At 47.6% G+C, this 22,930-nt stretch overlaps 1 protein-coding gene across 1 annotated transcript in view; it reads right to left on the bottom strand.

Annotated features, from left to right (window-relative positions):
• The window catches only part of IQGAP1 (IQ motif containing GTPase activating protein 1), a 172,076-nt gene that overhangs the window by 73,754 nt on the left and 75,392 nt on the right, over positions 1-22,930 (bottom strand). Inside the window, exons 3-5 of the mRNA XM_085847619.1 lie at positions 14,002-14,158; positions 12,176-12,253; positions 5,062-5,138 (exon numbers count right to left, since the gene is read on the bottom strand). Of these exons, the coding sequence (XP_085703745.1) occupies positions 5,062-5,138; positions 12,176-12,253; positions 14,002-14,158 (312 nt within the window). The remainder of the gene's footprint in view (positions 1-5,061; positions 5,139-12,175; positions 12,254-14,001; positions 14,159-22,930) is intronic.

The following is a 22,930-nucleotide window of genomic DNA, read 5'->3' as shown; positions in this document are numbered from 1 at the left end:
GAAGGGGAGGACAACTGAACACGAGGGGCGATAAATCTGTGCATGAGGGAGAGCAAGTTTCTTTGAAAGAATTCCCAGGATGAGTTGATGTTTGAGAAAGTAGTGATAGGAGACCAGTCTGTAAGTTTGATGGCTGCTCGGAGACCCTGCCAGTCGGCTTGAGCGAAATGCCAGACTCGACGGCGGTGAGGTGGTTCTCTGATAACAGCCAGAGAGATGTCCACTTTGACAAGGACATGGTCAGAAGAACCGATTGGAGCGAAGGAAGAGCAGCAGATATTGTCAGGGAAATTTGTCAAAATCAGATCCAGAAGAGATGGAGTACCATTGGTTGAGATCCGGGTCGGGAAGTTGACCGATTGAGTCAGTCCTAATGAGTCGCAGAAAGCTTTTGCTGAGGTGCCATGGCAGGTGAGAGAGGTACCCACACCTAGCCAACTGGCGTGATGACAATTGAAGTCACCACATAAGAGGAAGAGAGAGTTTGGATGAGAAGATAGAAAATGGTCCATGTTTTCGGATAGTGAGGTGTAGATGGAGTCATCAATGTTCGGTGGACGGTACAGTACACATATAAACATGAGGTGGGAGTGGAGGGAAGCCGAAGCCAGAGGTATTCCTGGGGGTGTGGGGGAGTGAGAGCAGTGCATGGAGAGTGAGGAATAGAGTCTTTGATGAAGAGAGCAACACCTCCACCAGGACGAGGCTCAGGTCTGTCATACCGTAAGGGGGAGTAACCGGGGAGAGATACTTGGGAGTCATACAGGTCTTGGGAGAGGAAAGTTTCTGTTAGGCAGATAATGTCTGGTTTGTCAGTGGCAACCTGTATGGAAAGATCTGAAAGGTTTGAGCGAAGGCCCCGGATATTTGAGGTCCACACTTTTAATGAAGAGGTAGGGGAGGAGGCTTTGGGTGCAGGAGGTGGAGGGGGAGGGGGAGGGTAAGACAAGGGACGAGGGGGGGAGGTAAGGAGGGTTGTTAAAAGAGTGTGGGGTATTGCAGAATAGCGAGGGGAGAGGGCCGAATGAGGAGGAGAAAAGGCTCTGTGGTGCGGGGGGAGAGGGGGGGGGACAAGAGACAAGGAAGAAGGCAATTGAGGATTTGAGGAGGTAGAGTGAAGAGATGGAGGTGAGAGGGCAGTGGAGGGAGGCAGCTTGGTGGATGAGAGGGGGGGCAACTTTGAGAAGGATGAGTGAGAGGGATGAAAGGTGGGAGAAAGGTGAGGGGGGAATTTTTGAGAGAGGTGAGAGGGAGGCTTGGAGGGAGAAGAGTGGGATGGTTGCTTTGAGAGTGAGAGTGAGGGGTGAGGGGGGTCAGTTGGCACTGAAGTTGGAAAAAAGAATGGTTGATGGAAAGCGAACATCCATGGCAAACTGTGGTTTTTAAAAGTTTTAGGTCAGAGATGCGATTTAACACAATTCTTGATGGATGCAATGAAGGCAAATTCAGAGAATGGAGAGAAGAAGCGCTGTGATAGTTGGATTTTTTAGGCAAGGAATGAAGGAGAGCTCAAAATGAGAGCAGTCTGTTAAAATAGCAGAAGAGTAGTGCATTATGAAACAGTAAAGAGCACCACATGTGTGAGAGAGGAAGATGAAGCATTATAAGATCGTTTTTGTTGTTAATATTAATGTTTGAGAGAGTTCAACAGATTAGGTCATGGAAGTGTAGAAAAAAAAAAATGAAGGAAGAAGACGAGGAGGAAGTTAAGAGGAAGAAGAAGAAGAAGCAGAATCGGGAGAAGGTGAACGTGTTGTTGTTGTCGGGTTTATATATATATATATATATATATATATATATATATATATATATATATATATATATATATATATATATATATATATATATTTTTTTGAGATAAGAAAGAGATTAGTTGGGAGAATGGGGGATGTTTGGAAAGTGGGGAGGATGAAAATTGAAGGTAATGGGGAGGATAGAAATTGAAGGTGATGGGGAGAAAAAACAAACAAACAAAAAAAAACGATCGAACACCGAATAGAACCGGTGGGCCTCAAGCCTCGGCCAAGGCCTAGGCCTCATACACCAGGTAAGAACGTCGACAAAAATACTCACAAAATAGCACGATTTTTGAAACAAAACCGAACAAGGAACACACAGTAACATGTAGGTGAGAAAATTAAACAGTTAAAACGGGACAAATAACGACCGGAAACTTAACTTTGAGAACGTCAGCAGGGAGCCCCGAAGGAAACCTCTCGTCGCTCCAAAACCAGAACCGGAAGGTCTTTTTTTTCCTTCCTTGGTTTGATGAAGTATACTTAATAAATGGATGGGAAGTTGTGCCCCACTGATTCACTCCATTAGAATAGCCAATGCCCCACCTAAGGTTTTGCTTGGCCGTACCAAGTAGACGAGGTGGGAAGTTGAGAGCGTGGTTCCCCATCTGGGTGGGGCAAAATCAACGGTCAGGTAACGAGAGTCTTGGAGTGGGGACCCTGTCAAACTTGGGCTTTTCAGAGGGTGTCTGTGGTTGTTCAGCAACCTGTCAGATCACAAAGTTATCCGTGGCTTGCAGCTACAGGATCGGACATCGAGTAGGGGGTCCGAGCAACGCCCTTGTGAACCCCACACCAACATGCATATACATCTCCAAGCTGGTCCCAAAGTCGTTCCGATGCTAATAATGCAGACTTTCATCCAAAGTGTCATGGACTATGGCTCTCCCTCTGGACAGCTGCTTCTCACCTTACCACCTTTGAGACCACAGAATCCAAGGCCCTCCATTTCATTGGCTTTCATTGCTTCTTGCTCACTTCATGTGATTGTAAACATTAAACAGCAATCATAAATAAACTTATATCACAAGAAAGCTAATATCATTGATTGTAATCAACACCTACAAATCAAAAAAATATAAATATATAATATTAATCAAATGTTGAGAACAAATGCAAACATTTGAGACAGGCCCATCCACATTCAAGGAAACCCAAGATATTATATTTTTACTCTAACTCTTATTGACAGCGAATCATCTATTTATTTAGGGTTGCTGCTTTAAATACTTTTCATAGCGCAATCATATGTAAAACTAGAGAGTTCATGGAACACATTACCCCACGCTGTCTGGAGAAACAAGAACTTGAGCAGGGTCTACAAGCGGCAAATCTGATTGGTTGTGATGACATAATATATTGTCCAAGTACTGCTAAACGGAAGGTTTTGGAAAGTGCTAAAACGGCGATCTGAATGCTGCAGTGTTCAATTATACGATTAAATTGAAATAAAATAAAGATTTTAAAGGTCGTAAAAAACAAAAAAAAATTCTGGAAGTTTACCGCTGCTGATGCAGCGTCTTGTACACCACCTTATTAAATAAATGACATTAGTTATTCATGTCTGTTGTTTGTGTCCTTTATGACACCCTTAAAAACAGTAATTTTCCTGTATTGAATGGTTTTCAACTTTGTTTGACTGCCAGGCAGACAGACAGAGTAAAATAATTATTTCACTCCTCTCTGTGCAAGCGAGATCGGGACAAATTCAGAGCCAAAGTACTGATAAACTGCAGGTTCGTTTTTCAATTCATGTTCCGATTTGTGCTCAAAATATAACATTCAATGGAAATAAAATTGTCCCTCGATCATAAACTGACATTTGAGGATGGACAGAGACAGACAGACGTGAACCAATTGCTTAACCCCACTTATTGCTTCACGTACGCGGGTAATAAACACATACTGTATTTACGTGGATGGCTTGACAATGGCAAAATAAGCAAAAACATCTTTACTGAATTTTTGGCTGGCAGGACAACAACAAAATAACACAAAGAGGCACGTGACGACATTCCTACTTGCGACTGGCATTGAGCCCTCACTTCGCTTCCCGTAGTTGAACAGCATAACTTACAAACGTTACAGTACAGCAATACAGTTTACTAACAGTCAATGTTTAAAATGATTTTTTTTATTGCAGAAGCAATTTGCTTACTGAAAACAACTCAGTGTTAGCTTCAGTAACAAGCACACTTATTTGCCCCAAAAAATTACAAATATATCATATGTTCCCAGGGATCAGATGAGAATTCGTTTTTATATTTTTCTTCAAGTTTCAAAATGCTAATCTCATCGAGGAATGAATAATATAGCACTGGAAAAGGCTTAGAGGAAACATGGTAATGACATACCAGATGTAACACCATCTTACTAAATCCATCATCCCGACAACTAACGTCTCGCATTCTGCTCGTCGGCTACGGATGTCAGATAGTCAGATATATGGGTTATGGTGTTCAACTGACGTCGGTGAAGCGACAGGATAGGTCGAGTGCTGGACGCCGGGATGACGTACATGTCCGAAGAGGTCTAGCCTTCGGCGAGACGTGACGCCATAATTACTTCCCAGAGAAAACAGCATGACAGACAGAGGGATGGATAAATCCTGCCATCTTTATATTAAACTAAGGGAACCATGGAATGTCATTCAGCATGCTGAGAGGCGACATGATGGTGGAGTCAACAGCTTGAACTTCGGTCTTGATTTCCTCTTTCTTTCACAGGTCCTTCATGGATGGCAAACCTCTTCCTCAGAAAATTGCAAACATATCTCTATCCATAACAAAGATTCCAAAGCTACAGACATATCAGCCAGCTTTCCATCATCAGCAAAGTAATTGAGTCATTCATTACTTTTGACCTTGGACACTCTCTTCTGCAACCCGTGAATCTCTGACAATCAGTTCGGCTTTCCACCTGACCATTCCACCTTGGATGCTACTCCTTATGACATTAACCACAAAGAGGTTAAGGCCATCTCTCGAACCTTCGACCAAATTTGACAATCAGCACTGAATTGCTTCCTTTGGTATTGATAAGCTTGAGGAAATTCACAGACCACAAACAAAACATCACCTGAGAAGTCAAATTTGCGTTTTGTTAAATATCAGTGGAGTAGGAAAAAGTACAAATCGTAGGTTGTCCATGCTTCTGAAAAATGGATTATCCCAATCATCTAAAGATAACATAAAGCAAAACAAAATAAGTGATTTCATTTATTTATATTCAAAGATAAATACAAGGCTGAAAGCTAAGTGCTCACCTCAAGGCGTGGACACAATAAATCGTTCGTGGCATGTTTTTCCTGTCATACACATCAGTGGTTTCAGGATAAAATATCTGAACAAAAAGAAAAAAAAACAACAGAAAATAGTGTTCACAAATCATCAAATAAAAACTATATATATATATATATATATATATATATATATATATATATATATATATATATATATATATATATATATATATATATAGATATAGTGAAATGCAAAAGAAACTTACCACTTGTTTGAAATGTAATAAAATTGTAACAGTTCAAAATAAAACAAACCAACAATTGCTAATTGAAACATTGGCATTTTATTGATGACATGTCAAGTTTTTGACCAAGATACACCATCTCATAAGTTTGTTCTACAGTACAGAACAGCACAGGGTGCAATGTCAGTCCCCTTTCAATCGCGTGTGTGGCCACCATTGTTTTGGATACATGAGTGCATCGTCGGCTAATACTGCCTACCTGTCTTTGGATGGATTGCTGCTGGATTCTGTCCCACTCAGTCCTCAATGTCTGAAGCCATCTGATTTAGGACCATCTGCCTGTCCTGCCTTGCAGTGGTGACTCTTGGCCTCCCTGATCGAGGTCTGTCATCTGCAGAGATGTGGAGGGTGTCTGTCCACCAGGGCCGATATTGTCTGGTGTGTACAGCCAAGGCGACGTGCCACCTCACGGTCGCTCAATCCACCTTGCAGTATGGATCCAGCCACAATCTCTCAAGAAGGAAATAATAGAAACTTGGAAAGAGATGAGCTTGAGGGTTTATGGGGGTAGAAAAGATGATGGTTTTGGATGATCTGAGATTGTAATGAACAGACGTCTTCAAGACAAAGAAGGAACAATGGGATTGAAGAGAATGTAGAAGTTGGTTCAACAGGTAGTTAAAAGAGGAAAAGGAACAAATGAGTGCAGGTTAGCAGGGATTCTGGATTTTGGGAGTTTTGCTAGTGGGGGTTTCTGGTGGACCACATGCACACTGCAGAAACCTGATGGGGGCAGGTGGGAAAGAAGATGGCACAAGACCAGAAAAAGATGCGGTGAAATAAGACAGACACAACCGACTTGTCTGCTATGTGAAAATGATAGGCCCAGAGAATCTGATTCATCGTGGGAGATTCCAATGACTTTGTAGGCCTTGGTTTCCAAAGTGTCAAGCTGAGAAAAGTGTGAGACAGGGGTACCAACCCAGAGGGGTGAGTAGTACTCCATCAAGCTGCGCATGGAGGCCCTATAGGTGGATAAAAGTTCAGATGCACCAAGGAACGACTTCACAGGACGGAGGTGCCCAGTCAGCGACAGGCTTTGGAGGTCAACTTAGATATGTGGTTTGTCCAAGAAAGATCATGGCCTCTAGTGACACCCAGTAGTTTGACTGAAATTCAAGAGGATTGTTAAGTAAGTGGATGGGAGGGTTTTCCAGACAGTTCCTTTGGAGAGACAGAGAGGGAGAGAGTGAGAGAGACAGACAGACAGAGATTTGTTTGGATTGAAGGGCATATTCCAATTGTTTAATCAGCTTGTGATTTTGCCAAGGTCTGAAGACAGGGAAGAGGCTGCAGCCTACCTGTCAGAAGGATAAGGGATGTCATGGCAGAGGGTAGAGTCATCAGCAAATAAATAAAGGGGATTTTCCAGATTGAGCTCCATGAAGATCAGCAATAGGACTGGGCACAGAACACTGCCTTGGGGCACTCCAGCCTTGACAGGGAGAGAAGATAGAATTCCGTTGAGAGCCAGACGATGTCTACGAGAGTAGAGTAAGTCAGTAAGCCATTGTGGAGTCGGCCTTGGATGCCATAGGCAGACAGTTTCCTTAGCATGGTGGGATGCCAGACTGTATAAAACGCATGAGATATGGCCCTGATCTCATGTGACGTTGAGCGGTTTTATCCATTGAAAGGAGAGTCGAAGCAGCATATCCAAGTTGAAGTAACGATCTGAAACCAATGGTTTTAGGACACGCAAACCGATGTCGTCCAGTCCAGTTGGAGAATTAAATCAGAGTCGAGGGTCGCAAGAGACTTCTCCACCTCTCAGGTGCAAAAGAGACAGAGTCCAGGAGCAGATGGGTATGACTGGGTAGGGTGGGTACCGAGAGTGAAGGGTTGGGGACAGGATTTGTCAGCAAACAGAATTGAGGCATTTGGCCTTCTCACAAGCGAAGTCGGCTGTGTTGACATTTGAAGTAGGGAATGGATGGAAAGAGAGCATACTCTAAAGACAGAGATAACAAGGCCCCACCAAGTTTTAGAGGAAGGAGACAAGTTTGAAAGTTCAATGTTGAAGATGACCAGAATTTTTTGGGCTCTCCTGAGAGTGGATACATACCTATTTAGGGGTTTGTGGAATCATCTGAGTTTGCTTTCAGTGAGATTTGTCTTTCAGGAAGAGAAGGCAAGTTCTTTCAAAGCAACTGCCTCACTACAAAATTGAATCTACCATGGGTGGGAAGAAGGGGGGTGAATAACTGAATATGAGATGGGATGGATCTGTGCATAAGGGAGAGCAGGTTTCCGTTGAAGAATTCCTAGGCTGAAATAACATCAGGGGCAGTCGATATACGAGACCAGTCCTGAAGAGAGATGGCTGCTTGCAGTCCCTGCCAATCTGCCTGAGTGAACTGCCAAACTTTCCAGCAATGAAGCAGCTTTCTGAGACTTGGCAGAGAGATGTTGACTCACAAACATAAGAAGATGAACAAATCAGTGCAGACCTGGAAACATAAGCAGGGAAGTTCGTCAAAACCAAATCCAGAAGGGAGGATTTGCTTTTCAAAGAAGTCTGGGTGTGAAAGGTCACAGATCGAATCAGTCCCATGGAGTTACAGAAGTCCTTTGCTGAAGTGGCATTGCTGATGAGAGGGGGGGGGGGGCAACAACCAAGCCAATTGAAATTGCCACTTAAAAGAAAGAGATAGTTGGGATGCATGGTTAAAAGTCTGTCCATTTTGTCTGAGGTATCGTCCACCAGACGGCGGTCTCCTTGGGTTAACCTGAGGCGGTCCCTTTGGGTGGGTGCCTGGAATGTCCTGTCCCAAAGAGAGGATGATCACCTGACTCTGTTATCATCTTTGCCCAAGCATTTGAAGATCGGTATTGCAGCACTCTCTGAGGTTCTGAGACCGGAAAGTGGTGAGATCATGGCAGGTGGTTACACCTACTATTGTTCTGGTCGCTCTGATGGTTACCATGCACAAGGAGTTGCTGTGGCTGTGGCCAATAAGCTGACTCCAATGATAATTGAGGTAACACCGGTCAACGAGCGTATGACACAGGATTCGTCACTCCTTGGGTGTTGTTTCCCTGGTCTCTGCATATGCTCCGACTGAGGCCACGCTCGAGTCTGTCGTTGATCAGCGCCCCAAGTGAGATACTCTTCTAGTTTTGGGGGATTCAATGCATCAACTGGAAATGATAGGGATGCTTATGAGACGTGTGTTGGTCCCCATGGATCTGAAACTGTGAACCAGAATAGCACTAAGTCCCTTGACTTTGCAAGAAGTCATGGAGTTAGGGTGGCTGGTTCATGGTTCCAGTACCTGCAGGCTCATTGCTGGACTTGGTATTCCAACGCTGGTGGTGTGGCAAAGGAGATTGACCATGTGCTCGTTGATGGTCGCTGGAGGACAATCCAGAACTGCAGGGTCGACTGGAGTGCTCAGTTCCTTAATACCGACCACAGGCTTGTGGTAGCAATGCTGAAGTTGCACCTTAAATTCAGGAGAATGGTACCATCCCAGCCTCGGCTGGATGTTGGAAAGCTCAAGGATGCGTGGGTAGCTGAGGAGTTTGCGAACAGGCTGAGTGGGGATTTGGGGGATCCTGAAGAGTTGTGGAGTGCCTTCAAGACCATCATCCTTGATGTTGACGGTGGATGTCTTGGAACTCACCCTTGCCCAGAGCTGCAGGACCAGACTTAATGGCAGAGCTGAGGCGTAAAACTGTACGTGTGCTGATGGTGGGGATAAGGAGGCCTATTTGCGAGGAATATGTGAGGGGTGGAGCATCACCTGTGGTTAAGTGATTCTCGTCCTGCTTACAGGAGAATTCGTGCATTGTGTTCCTTCAAACCCATCCCTCGGTGTACTGCAGTTGTACCAGAGAGTGGTGGGCTCTTGACAGAGGAGTCCGAAGAGAAGGCCCACTGGGCCGGTTACTTTGAGCAGCTGTACCAGGCTGATCCACAAGCTGTTCACTTGGATGTCAGGGGTGTTACTATCCCTATTGCTGATCCTCCAATGAACTGTGATCCACCTTCATTTGTGGAAACACAGGCTGCGGTGAACCGGTTGAAAGGGGGTAAAGCTCCTGGGATCTGTGGCATCCATGCTGAACTTGTCAAGGCTGGTGGAAATGCTGCACTTGTGTCGTTGCATGCAGTTTTCTGCTCTGCCTGGAGCACAGGCATCATCCCAACTGACTGGAAGAGGGGCCTTGTTGTCCCTCTCTGGAAAGGGAAGGGGGATCGCCAGGACTGCAACAACTACCGAGAGTTTATGCTGCTCTTAGTGCTGGGCAAGGTCTGTGCTCGGATAATTCTTGATAGGATTCGCCACCATCTGCTTGAGCACCAGCCTCAAGCAGTCAGGCTTTACACAAAGAGGTCAACGATTGACCGTATCCTTGCCCTCCAGGTCCTCACCGAACGCAGACGGGAGTTTCGGCAGGGGCTGCTTGCAGCCAATGTTGATCTATGCAAAGCGTTTGATTCAGTGAATCGGGATGCCCTCTATAGGATTCTTGGTCTTCGTGGAGTGCCACCAAAATTGATCAATCTGATGTATGAACTAAACTCTGGTACTGAAAGTGCTGTTCGATGTGGTGAATCCATCTCTGACTTATTTCCAGTTGTTACTGGAGTTCGTCAGGGGTGTGTACTGGCCACCACACTTTTCAGCACTTCTATGGACTGGATTATGGGGAGCATGTCGTTGAGATCAAGCTGCGGCGCATCGTTTGGGAATGTCACGATCTCTGACCTTGATTTTGCAGATAATGCAGTCATCTTTGCAGAGACTCTAGATTTCCTTTTGGGGGTCCTCGAGGTGCTGAATGAGGAGTCCAAATCGATGCACACAATTTAGTGCTTCGCTCGGTGAAGATGGGGAAACAATATCGCGCCTTCCGATCTTTTCAGACGGGGGGAAGGGGAGGTGAAGCCGGGACTAGAATCCCAATACACTAGGAGTAACGACAACTTGCAATTGGAAGCCAATTTGTACCCATTGAGCATGGCACACTTAACCTGCACCCATTATGCATGAAGCGTAATGTGTCCCTTTTCCAATCAAGCTTATTCTCTGCACCAAAAAGGGAGATTACATGACTTCATGCTTCATTTTCGTTCTTCCAACACATCGGAATAAGCATACAATCAGACAGGGCTGATTTAACCTTAAAACTTATCGCAGAAACCACAGGAAAATTAATTGGAATGTGCAAGTTAGGGTTCACACCGATGAGAGCCCAATTTGAAGTGTACAGAGCGAGTGAGTAGAATAAACATCAGTAGTAACTGAATGCAGAAATTTCAAAGAAGTGGAAGTAGTAAAGAGAAAGAGCAATGGAGGGCCACTATCCACACCAGATGCGCACACCACCAAGAGATTAGAGAAGTAGAAAGTATAACAAACAATCATGAGTGAAAAATAAAAGAAAGATTGAAAATAATGATCGATTCAGTGATTGTGTGCTCTGCCTGAAGGCAGGTCTGTAGCTGCTTGGCAAGGGTGATACGCGGTGCTTTGCCATTGCCCTCCCAGCAGTTAGGGCAGGAATTTGTAATTTGACCAGAATGCTGGTGATAACTGGCCTACTCTTGCATCTTTAACATCCACCAACTAATGATAGACGGACACCTGGCTTAACGTCCATTTGAGGGACGCCCACACAAGTTGATGAATCACGCCACCTGTGAAACATCGATCTACAGTTTATATCTGCATTGGGATTAGAACCATGGCTGGGAAGCTTAGAGATGACAATGTGTACCTGTAAGGAGTTCCTGCCAGCCCCATTGAGAAGATGTGGACAAGGAAAGTTTTTCTTTGCAATCACAGAGCAGGAAAGAAGAAATTTAGAAAGAACAAAGAAGGAATAATATGAGGGCTGCATTAGAATGCAGATTAGCCCAAAGTGAAGGAGGTATTTTATTTCTAACTCATAATATATTTTAGCACAAGTACTGTACCACTGAAAACATTCTTCTGATTCTTGTATTTTTTTTTCAATACACTATACTGTTTTGCTTCAAGGTGAGGCCAAAGGCAAATGGATCCCGAATTATTTTGGAATCAATTGTTTCATGGACCGTGACATGTTGGAAACCAATGTCAACTACAACACTTCGACAAATTTGGAAAAAAACAAACAAACAAAAAAAATTGTGTTACAGACAGTCAAATAAAGTGTTTACTTATAAACAACGTTATCAGGATGTTCTTGAGTTGATCTGTCATAAATTATCTATCTCGATGTTTCAATGATTATTTATTTCTGATTACGAGTTATACCAACTACGATGTGATTACAGCATCACACAGACGTACATACATGTACACATGGAACTACAATTACCTGGCACAGAAACCACCCTAACAGTCGGTTTTCATCTCAGACGACGAACTCTATTTTCCGAATTTTTTTTGTCCTTCCAGCATCTGCATGGAACCTATACATTTGGAAACCCTTCCCTGATCGATTGGTGCACCCAATTGCACAGCATCTTGGCATTTTAAAAATAATGGTGAGCGATCGACTATGGTGTGCTCATTCAATGAACCATCTATGGAAACAAAATGGCACTCATGACCGACGTGACCAGAAATATCTGTGTCACACCATGTCGCTACTCCTCGTGTATAGGGCCTTGAGGCGATGGGAAGCATGGGGAATGTGCGGGACGGGGGGGGGGAGAGGAGGATGAATACAATACATATTTTCACTCCACCACATACATCACATTTGAACCATCATCGTGACCTATGTGCTCACATGGAAATGGCAAACAAGACAAGTATCAAACGAATATGCGATTGCAGCAGGTGAGTAATCAGGTGATCGTGAACATATGATGCAGGAGAGATGTAAAAGCATACCTTTGGAAGGCCGATTTCTTCCATGGCTCGCATCCACTTCACAGTGTTGTCTGTGTGTCTGTAGTGCAAGCCCATGGCCTGTAGAAAGTTCAACAAAAGGCCAAAAACTTATGGGTTAACAAGGTTAGATTTATCATGAGCAAACAAGCCCCAAAAGCAAATAAATCCAGTCTCCCTCGTTACAGTCTACCTGTGGACTCATCTCAATGATCATAAATCACCAAACAAGCAGAGATCAATCAAACAGACATGGCAACGACCTGACGGATGAGTCACTTCATGTTGCTGTGCTCGGCTTTGTATTCACCACAGGCTTTCTTGGCCTTTCTGACGAGACATCCCGGAGGATCAAACTTATTACCCGGGGAAGGGTGGGGGGGATTGTGGGGGTGGGGGTTACAGGAGGAGTTGATTTTGCATGTGAGGAGAGCACGTGACCTCATTTGACAAATGCCGCCGGCAATCGATCTTGTTCTTGTGAACTTGTGAGAAGATCCTTTCCTCTTCGACATGACTGAGGCAGGACAAGTATACGTGCTCAACTCGTGTAAACTGAAGGCCAAATCGCGGCTCCTCGGCTGCCCTACTCATCAACGATACAAGCATGATGTTGGGTTAACAGGAAAGGTGGCTGTCTGAAGATCTAAGGGTCTTGAGTTTGAGCCCGTCGTTCCGTTAAAATAACGTCAGGTGGGTTGTCTCACCCTGTCATCCTTCTGAGGTCGGCAAAATGAGTACCAGCTTGCTGGTAACCATGGCACAACATCAGCGGTACAATTGCGCTTCCAGAAAAATGATGCAACCAGCAGGCACAGGCTGCATACGAAACAAACAATATTTCATGGCAACAATTACCATTCCAAATTCAAACGGTAATAAACATCAATGAATTGGGATACTGTCCTCCACCCAATGAAAATGGATGGGGTACTGTACTGTACTGAAACCTGCAGCTCTCTCTGTAGGTCTCTGTCATTAGATGGTGTCATGTATCCTATTTAATTATTTTTCATTACAGTTTGAATTTGGTAATTTGTGAACATCTTGTATGAATGAAAACAATCCGAATCGAATCAAATCCTGCCATTTAAAATATTCGAAAGTTCTGATAAACATCACCAAGACATGGAAGAGCGAATTGGAAATCACAGATTGATTGATTCGTGGTGACGGAAACATGGAAATCACAGATCGATTAATTCGTTGTGACGGCAACATGGAAATCACAGATCGATTGATTTGTGGTGACGGCAACATGGAAATCACAGATCGATTGATGACGGTCGACGTGATCGGAGGTGAAGTGGAACTGTGTGTGGAATCCTTCGGTGAGGGAAAGCCCATGACGTCACGCAGCCAACAGACGAGACACCAAGCCGATTCGATATTTGGGTTCAGGTCCAGATCCGCATCCAACCAATCAGTGGGACACACAACGTGAACTGTTCAGCCTTCAGCCTGGCGGAGGTACGCGCTCTACCGAGTGCCGTTCTAGTTTTGCCTCGTGGTGACGATAACTGAATTCATGTCGGTGCAGAAACTCCATAAAGTGTCATGTAATGCTTTCTTGTTCTTGTCATCCCCCACCCTGACCCATGAACTTTATTACCCCCATGAACACATCCTAACCCAGCATCTTAACACTATTTTCAGTGTTTCCTCCCTAATCCCTCTCCTCTTTTCTTGTTAGTTTATCGACTTGATCTTTGTCCCACTGTCAGTTCTACCTTGCTCTTCCATGAGCCTCACTCCTGTAAAGAAAAAAAAAAGAAAAAAAATTCCAAAAAAAATTCACCAACACGTCAGATGCTGCGAATTGCAGATACCTTGTAGCGCGTTTGCTCCTTATCGTAAATCTTGTTCTCGGAAACAACTTTGGGAGCAAAGAAGTGTGCCAGCTTGGCTAGGTAGACACCATTCATGAGACCTTCCTCGAGCTCCGTCGTTGGAGGAAGTTCATCTCCAAGACATGCCTCCATCCACCTGCAAAACAAACCACAGAGAAATTTCATTACTACATGCAATCATAATAATGAAAGCCAACAACTTCACTTACATCACAATCACTCGTGAATATACACACATGGGGTTTATTTTTATTTTTAAACACACGTACAAAATAGTGGTTTTCCAAAAAAAAAATTTTTTTTAAATAATTTTCTTCAAGAATAAATGGAAGAACTCTCCGTGAACAGGATGGGAGGTTTACAGTATTTTTACAAGTCCCAGCAGTTTACAGTATCATAATAGTATATCTGTATGACAAGCTTATAGAATTAAATATAGGGGCAATACCCCTGGTTGCTCACCTGATAGCGGCTGGACAAGATAACCAGGGAACCACTGGTGGGCACGGATGATCCACAAACTATGAAACGGAGAAGAAGGTAAATACCTTTGGATTTTTACAGCGCGTGTGCTGGTATACAATTGCACCGAGTTTGAAACGTCCCCAGTGTCTACCATGTCTCCATGGGGGGAAACCTCCCGAAGACACCCTTAGACCCCAATTTCTTTAACAGACAGAACATATTATCACAAAGGGAGAAGGAGACAAGAGGCGGGTGAGAGGAAAGCACAACATTAGAGGGTCAACAACACAACAAGGGGGGGGGGGGTGGAATAATGGCGAGTTAAGAAAATGGAGAAAGGAAGAGCTGTTAAAGTTGGATTTTTAGAGACTGAATGATTGAAGGATCGAATTGAACTCAGCCTTTTTGAAGAGAAAAAAAAAAGAGTGAATTGTAACAATGGAGTTATCCACAAAGGAGAGAGAAGAAGTTAAAACATTTTGAAGTACAGTTTTTGTTTGTTTGTTTTTAAATTAAGGTTAGGTAAGAGAGGGGGTTGACCAAGTGAGGTGCACCTTAAAACTCCTTAGATAAGTGGGGGAGGTTAATTTTTAAGTTACCCCACCGATTACATACAGGTGAAACCTATTACACTTATTTTCTCTGTTAATCTAACTTATTCACATTTTATCTGCATTTTTTTAACATCATCGCTTTGGAGTAGTTTGTGAAGACTCCATATATTAAGTTTGATTTGAGAGCATCATGAAATAAACTGAGGTGGCATCAAAATGTGAAAACTTTGGTGTGGGGTTGGATACTTTTGCAGACCACCTGCACCTGTGTGCTCTGTATTGTATGCACTCCTACACCACCGGATGAATTAAGTTAGTGTTGGTTGTACTCTGGGTGTATGTGGAAAAATTGCATCAAGTTGGGATGGCCACCTCCAACTTAGATTTTTAATGAACTGTAATATATATATATATATATATATATATATATATATATATATATATATATATATATATATATATATATATATATATATATATATATATATATATATATATATATATTGTTACGGATTCGCGCCCGCCAGCGTGCTGACGGCCACGTAACTCGAATCGCGGCACGTCGCCCACCGGACGGACAATCCAGTCGTGACCCTCTCGGACTAACGCCGGGAACCAGTCACGGGTGGACCTTTCGGTCTCACCGCGATCGAGCCAATCAGCCCCCGCGTGGGATAGGGTTGCTCGCCAAATTCGACCTACCTAAGTACCCACGCGGAGGGTAGACCGGGCGATCGCACCTCGCCGCAGGTCGACTTCGGACACGGGCCACTTAAGCGACCCGTTCCGTACTATCGGGATAACCGAGCGGTGTTATTCGTCGACCTCGACGGTTCGATTAATTATCGGGCGTATTCAGCCCACTACCAACCCTTTACGTGAAGCAAGATGAGGATTCAATGAAGGAAATGACGAAGCGAAGCGGGAAACAGTTCAACACAAAGCACATTTATTCGCGCTGAACGGAAAGCGCACATATTCAATTCCACCAAAAGCACATAGAAAAGAAAAACACAATGCAATTTACACAAAAAGCAAATGCGACAATGCAGATCTAATACCGATTACGCGAGCACACGGCAACACTTATACAATTTTACTTCACAGACGGCGCCGACAACACATACCCAAAACCAAGGAAAAGAATAGAGAACCCTCAAGGATGAGGCGGGCCTGAGGCCGAGACCGGGTCGGGCCTACCCGTCTGGTGATGAGACGCGGAGCGGCGATGGTGCCTCAACTCCGCGGGCCTCGCGGGCAGTGTCTGGTAGGGGGTGGGAAAGGGGCCCCCTTGGTCGCACTATCTCAGCGCGGGGGGAAACAGGAAGGGGTTGCTAATGCTCGGGGTATAGAGGATTCCTACTCTGCCTCGAGTCCCGCGACGAGCGTCTCCACCTCGGCCAGGTCGCGCTGTCGGCCTCCCTGGGGTGCAGCTCCCTGCACGACGCGAGCACCCCCTCGTCTGCCCTCGCCGCCTCTCCACAGCTCCGTCCCCTCCGCTCCGACTCCAACACACACGACGGCGACCAGCTCCTTTTTGCTCCTTCTTCCCAACTCCACCGCCCGCGAAGTCTTAACTCTCTGTTCTCTTGACTGACGAACGCGGTCGCTGTTATAAGCCCCGTGGCTTCGCCTTCTCATCTTTGACCCTCTGCCTTCGACCTTTCACCTCGCTCAACATTGGCCCGAGAAAAAGTGGGCGTGAATGCTTTTTGATCCATAAATTTGCATATATCGATCGCCCTCCAACGCCCTGGGGGCGGGGCCAAATCGCCCCTCGCTCACCGATTGGACGGAACAAAAGTGGGCGTGTGTCGTTTTTGATCCGTTTTTGAAGTGGAAAATCCGTGGTTTTGTACACGCTGTTCGGCGCGCGCCCTGCACGAGTCCAACACCGGTACCCACAAGCGGCGCAAGAACGGTGGCGATGCGACGGTTGCGAGGTGTGACGTGAAGCGGCGCCGCGGTGGGTGGTTGATGTGGTGGTTGGTGGTGGTAACAATGGCGGTTGGTCCAAATTAAAGATAGTAAAAGAAAAACGGCTATCCTGAAGAGTCGCAGCACGCATAAATGACATGTATTCCCACTAGACAACGGGTTTGGGCCTAACTACACATGTACTTACCGAGATATCTCACCTAAGGGACCTGAATGGTGGTTTGCGAATTTGGTAACCACAACACTACCCCCTCCCCTTTTTACAGACTCGTCCCGAGTCGTCAAATTTTCGTGTGCCATCAAGTGTAGTTTTCCCCTAGTACATTTTACCTATGGATCCCTGAGTGCGACATTCATGGTATTCGTGTCCCCAAAATAAATAACCTGAGGGCTGCGTAACTACCTAAACAAACTCACTCACACGGACGACTTAAATAAAATTGCCGGCGCTAGGACAGACATGCTGGGGGCGCACTCATATTTACAGTACATCTTAACCTTAACTTACAAATTTTACACTAAACCATGGCCCAGCATCAATGAACTCTGCAAAAGAAAAGCAGTTAGCAGGGAGCCAGGCTGCTCGCATGCAGTCTCTGGCTCAAAACAATGCAGGTGACAGGGAACGTGGCTGGCTGCTCACACGCAGTCCAAGGCCTTCCTTTTTGAACTGAACGCAGTGAACCACAACGGTGCATGGGCTGCACAAACACGTCTCCGTGCCAGCTCAAGTGGCACACGCAATGAACACAACGAATGGATGGATGAATGGTTTGAACTGAATGCAGTGAACCACAACGGTGCATGGGCTGCACAAATGCAGTCTCCGTGCCAGCTCAAGTGGCACACGCAATGAGCACAACGAATGGATGGATGAACACAAACACGGTGCACGGGCCGCCACTGCAGGCCCGTGTTGTAGCTGCCAACAGGGCAGTTCTTGCAGCTTGCAAACTGTTGCCTTGCGGATCTTGGCGCACATGGAAATGAACAGGGGGGGGGGGGGTAAAGCAAAATTGAACGGGGGCTGGTGAACGTGGGCAGTGGGCATGGCATGGCAAAGGCAAGCAGGCAAACACAGCCCGCAGAAGAAGGCCGTTGCAGGCAAACACAGCCGGCAGATGAACTGGCCGGCACAGGCCTTGCAGCACAGCAGCTGCAGACGATCCAGCCGGCACAGGCCTCGCAGCAAAACAACAGCTGCCGATGAAGTTGGCCGGCCTCCGCTTTGAGGCAAAACACGGCCAGCCGATGAAGTTGGCCAGCCTTTGCCGTTCAGTGGAGGTTGGTGGAGGGAGTGCGGTGGTGCTGGCCACTTGGAAGTCGGGCTCGGACCTACCTTCCTGTCTCCCTCCCAACCTATCGCCTTTGCCTGTCACTGTACATACCCACTCCCTTAATTTGTCAAACCCCAATTTAGCCCCAACTTATTTTTTATTTTTATGTTTACTTCCCCACTATAAATCGTCCCCTAACCCCCTTTATCGTCTTTGTTCGGCTAACCTATCCTGTCACCTAGCCTACTCCCAACCCCTACGTTCCCTTCCCGGAGGGGAATAAGGGAGAGCTAACGTCCTGTGTCGAGGCCCAACGAAGCCTCAGAATGGCCTCCCCAGAGTTCGGCGATCTATAACCAAAGTGGGTCCAGCGGCCCACAACGACAGCGAGGGGATGGATGGTGCGGAGGGGTACATCTCCTAATCTACCCTAACCATTTAACTGTTAAACTACCCCGGGGCTTTCAAGAAGCGCCTCTCGCTTAAACTATTGGTTCTAACAACCCAGATTCCCGTCACCTGTGTTGGTGTCCTCACAATTTCGGGCCTCGCCCCCCAATTTTCTCTCCGTGCCCTCACACGGTCTCCTGGCTGGGACACGTGGCTCCCTTTGGCAGGCACGACCCTCTGCCGAATCTCCCGCTATGGCACCCCCGGGCACTACACTGCCTCCGAGCCTACCAGCTCCCTAACACCGGGGAGTGCCCCCCATGGCACTTCCCCTGAAACGCACACGTGGCAGGCCGGCCTCCCGGGCCCCTTTCTGAGGGTCACCCGTGCCCACAACACTGCCCACGCGGCTAATGGCGCCCCGGGCCCCCGCACCAAGCAGGCGCACCCGTGCCCACTACGCTATCCCGGCCCCCCATGGGCCCTTGGCCTACCGCGGCCGACTAGCCTGGTGCCCGGGGTACCCACTCAGCGATACTCACCTTTCGCAGCCACGCTCCCAAGCCCGTCAACAGGGCTCCTGCACCCCTCCAAATGGGTTTCGAGCCTACACTCCCACAAACAACAAAACGACCTCCATTTTTCAATTTGACTAACCCAGCTAACTCACTCTACACTGACCCCGGGGTCCCTTGGGCGGGAGTCACTCCTCCCCCCAATCACTCATCGCACCATGCATTCCCCATTCACTCCATACACACAGACCCGCTGGCCTCACTCACTCACCAAGCACATGCTTCCACTTCACTCACCAACTCTTCAACACACACACCACTGAACTCTGCCATCCTTCTATCTGCACCCCCTAACTAACTCGTGCTCCCACGTCGTCCCTTAAACTATAGCACGTTCCTTTTAACAATACGTAGCTAAGCTACGTCCCCACTACACATTCACTGTCTGTCACTGTCTCCTAACTCAAAAATTCATTTTATTTCCCAACATAAATCTGGCTACAATCCCTCTAACTAATCCATTCCACGGACTCCATGAGGACTTACCCCTGCCCCATGGAGTCGGTCTAACTAAGCTAACCCTTCCCCCTAACTAGTTTTCATCCTGTGCCCAGGTAAGGGGGTCTTCCACCCCTTGCCCAGGAATCCTGTGCACCCGAAAGTGAGGCTTGTTTTTTTTTATTTTTTTTTTCCATGCGCAGCACCTGCGCGGCAACTCAGAGCTCGCGCACTTTGCACCTGCCCGTGACGTCATGCAGCTGCACGTGTTCCTCGTCCCTCCTTGGACGGTACCATCCGGCAGAGATACCCCTCCTGCCGGATTCCAACCCCACGTGCAGCCATGGCGTCACCGTGCGCATAAAAAAAAACACAAGCCCCACGTCTCGAGGGGTGCCCCACGCGAACACATGTGCTTTGCCCGTTGGAGCTTAACACACACGATCGCGTGGAGAACCCGTCCGGTCCAAATCCATTATCCTGCCTAAACTTTGTCCGTCCGCGGGATCGGCAAATCCACCGCGTGCGTTTCCGGACCGGGACTTCACTCTCGCAAGCGAGCACGTGGCGGTCTCGTGCGTTGCACAGCACGGACCGCGTGCTCGCGGCTGGGTGAACCCGGCACGGTCCCCGAAACTACAGCCGCTACCCAGCTTTCGTTCCTCTGTCGCCATTCGACCCACGCACACCTGCGTGTTACGACGCACACACTCCACTCCATCACATTCACACCGGGAGACACAGCTGCGTGCTCCCGCATGCCAACCGACATCTCCCTCACATACCGCTCTCTCACACACACGGTCTCCCTTGCATACGGCCGTTCACTCACGCGTGCCTCACTACTCACACAAACCATACTACTCACACACGCGGGGGTACTCAACCGCTGTGCCTCATCCACACACCGTGCCTCACTAATACACGCGGGGGAACTCAACCGCGGTGCCTCATCCACACACGCGGGGGCACTCAACCGCGGTGTCTCATCCATACTCCGTGCCTCACTCACACACGCTGGGGCACTCACCCGCGGTGCCTCATCCACACTGGCCGTTTCATCCACACACACAGCCTCACTCACACACGGTGCCTCACCCACACACGCGGGGGAACTCACCCGCGGTTCCTCATCCACACTCCGTGCCTCACTCACACACGCGGGGGCACTCACCCGCGGTGCTTCACTCACACTGGCCGTTCCATCCACACACACGGCCTCACTCACACACGGCGTGCTGGGAAGCACGCACTCTGGCACCATCGCCACCACACCACTCACACACGGGGTCGCTTCCACACACGGGGACGCACTCACACCTTGCACCACACACACAGGGACAACTACACTGGGGATTCGTGCCCCCACAAGGGTCTCCGGGGCCTCTATACCCCCCAAGCTCTCCGTGCACCCGTCCACAGCACTCCTCCCCTCGACCTCGCAAAGCACGACCGAACTCACCTGGTCGTGACTCGCCTCAAGGGGGCATACTCCCTCCCCTCGTTCCTGGAGGAGGCCACCCAGGTGCTCGCACTGGGTCCCCACACGCTCCGCGAGCTCACCCCCATTATCCTCCACTACCTCCGTGTGTGTGTGTGTGTGTGTGTGTGCGTCACTTACCTTGTCATTATCATGCAGTCTCTCCTCCATTTTTTTTGTCTCCCGTGTCTCTATACATTTATAAGTTTCTGTTGTCGTCACTTCATGTCTCGTCTCGCACGTTTTGGTCTCCCCATTTAATTTTTCCCTTTCGGTCACCGTTGCACCCCCTTCCAGTTCGTTCGCTTCTACACGTGGAGTCGCCATTTTGATCTCCCTGGTCACGGCCTTCATGCCCGCCTGCAGGCTTCGGCCCATGTTCTGCGTCTCACCCCGCAGCTTTTTCGTTTCTTCCTTCATTTGCTGTGTACTCGCATCGATCTTTCCGTTCATTTTGTCTATTTCGGCATTCCAGTAATCCAGTTTGTCATTTATGCTCTGCGCGAGTTCCATAATCTGCCGCATTGTCACCTGCCCTGGCCACTCCCACTGACTACATTTAGTGTTGGAGTTATAATAAAAAAAACCGACCAGATGAACGGCATCGATGCCTTTCCCAACCTTCTGGTACGGGTTTCTCTTGCACGGTGATCTCGTCCTGAGCCATGGATTCTACACATTCTACATCCATTTCTAATACCCCCGGCTCCCGCTCGCCTTGAGACGCCATCTTGCTTCTCGTGAAGGGTTAATTTGACTCGCTCGTAATTTGGAGGGAATCGGGGGTCGCTCCTCTCACCCCTGGACCGATTCCCGTGAATTTAATTGGAGACAGGACAGCCCGTTTTCCTGTTCTCCGATACCAGTGCCGCGAGGAGGGCGATGAATTTGTATCGCACGACCTGACACCAGTGTTACGGATTCGCGCCCGCCAGCGTGCTGACGGCCACGTAACTCGAATCGCGGCACGTCGCCCACCGGACGGACAATCCAGTCGTGACCCTCTCGGACTAACGCCGGGAACCAGTCACGGGTGGACCTTTCGGTCTCACCGCGATCGAGCCAATCAGCCCCCGCGTGGGATAGGGTTGCTCGCCAAATTCGACCTACCTAAGTACCCACGCGGAGGGTAGACCGGGCGATCGCACCTCGCCGCAGGTCGACTTCGGACACGGGCCACTTAAGCGACCCGTTCCGTACTATCGGGATAACCGAGCGGTGTTATTCGTCGACCTCGACGGTTCGATTAATTATCGGGCGTATTCAGCCCACTACCAACCCTTTACGTGAAGCAAGATGAGGATTCAATGAAGGAAATGACGAAGCGAAGCGGGAAACAGTTCAACACAAAGCACATTTATTCGCGCTGAACGGAAAGCGCACATATTCAATTCCACCAAAAGCACATAGAAAAGAAAAACACAATGCAATTTACACAAAAAGCAAATGCGACAATGCAGATCTAATACCGATTACGCGAGCACACGGCAACACTTATACAATTTTACTTCACAGACGGCGCCGACAACACATACCCAAAACCAAGGAAAAGAATAGAGAACCCTCAAGGATGAGGCGGGCCTGAGGCCGAGACCGGGTCGGGCCTACCCGTCTGGTGATGAGACGCGGAGCGGCGATGGTGCCTCAACTCCGCGGGCCTCGCGGGCAGTGTCTGGTAGGGGGTGGGAAAGGGGCCCGCTTGGTCGCACTATCTCAGCGCGGGGGGAAACAGGAGGGGGTTGCTGATGCTCGGGGTATAGAGGATTCCTACTCTGCCTCGAGTCCCGCGAC

This window comes from Eptatretus burgeri, chromosome 11 (genome assembly GCF_056783735.1).
Source record: "Eptatretus burgeri isolate ZD-2024b chromosome 11, Ebu_testis_v1, whole genome shotgun sequence".
Classification (NCBI taxonomy): Eukaryota; Metazoa; Chordata; class Myxini; order Myxiniformes; family Myxinidae; genus Eptatretus; species Eptatretus burgeri.
Note: the sequence above shows the minus strand (reverse complement) of the source record. Positions and strands in the feature narration are given on the sequence as shown.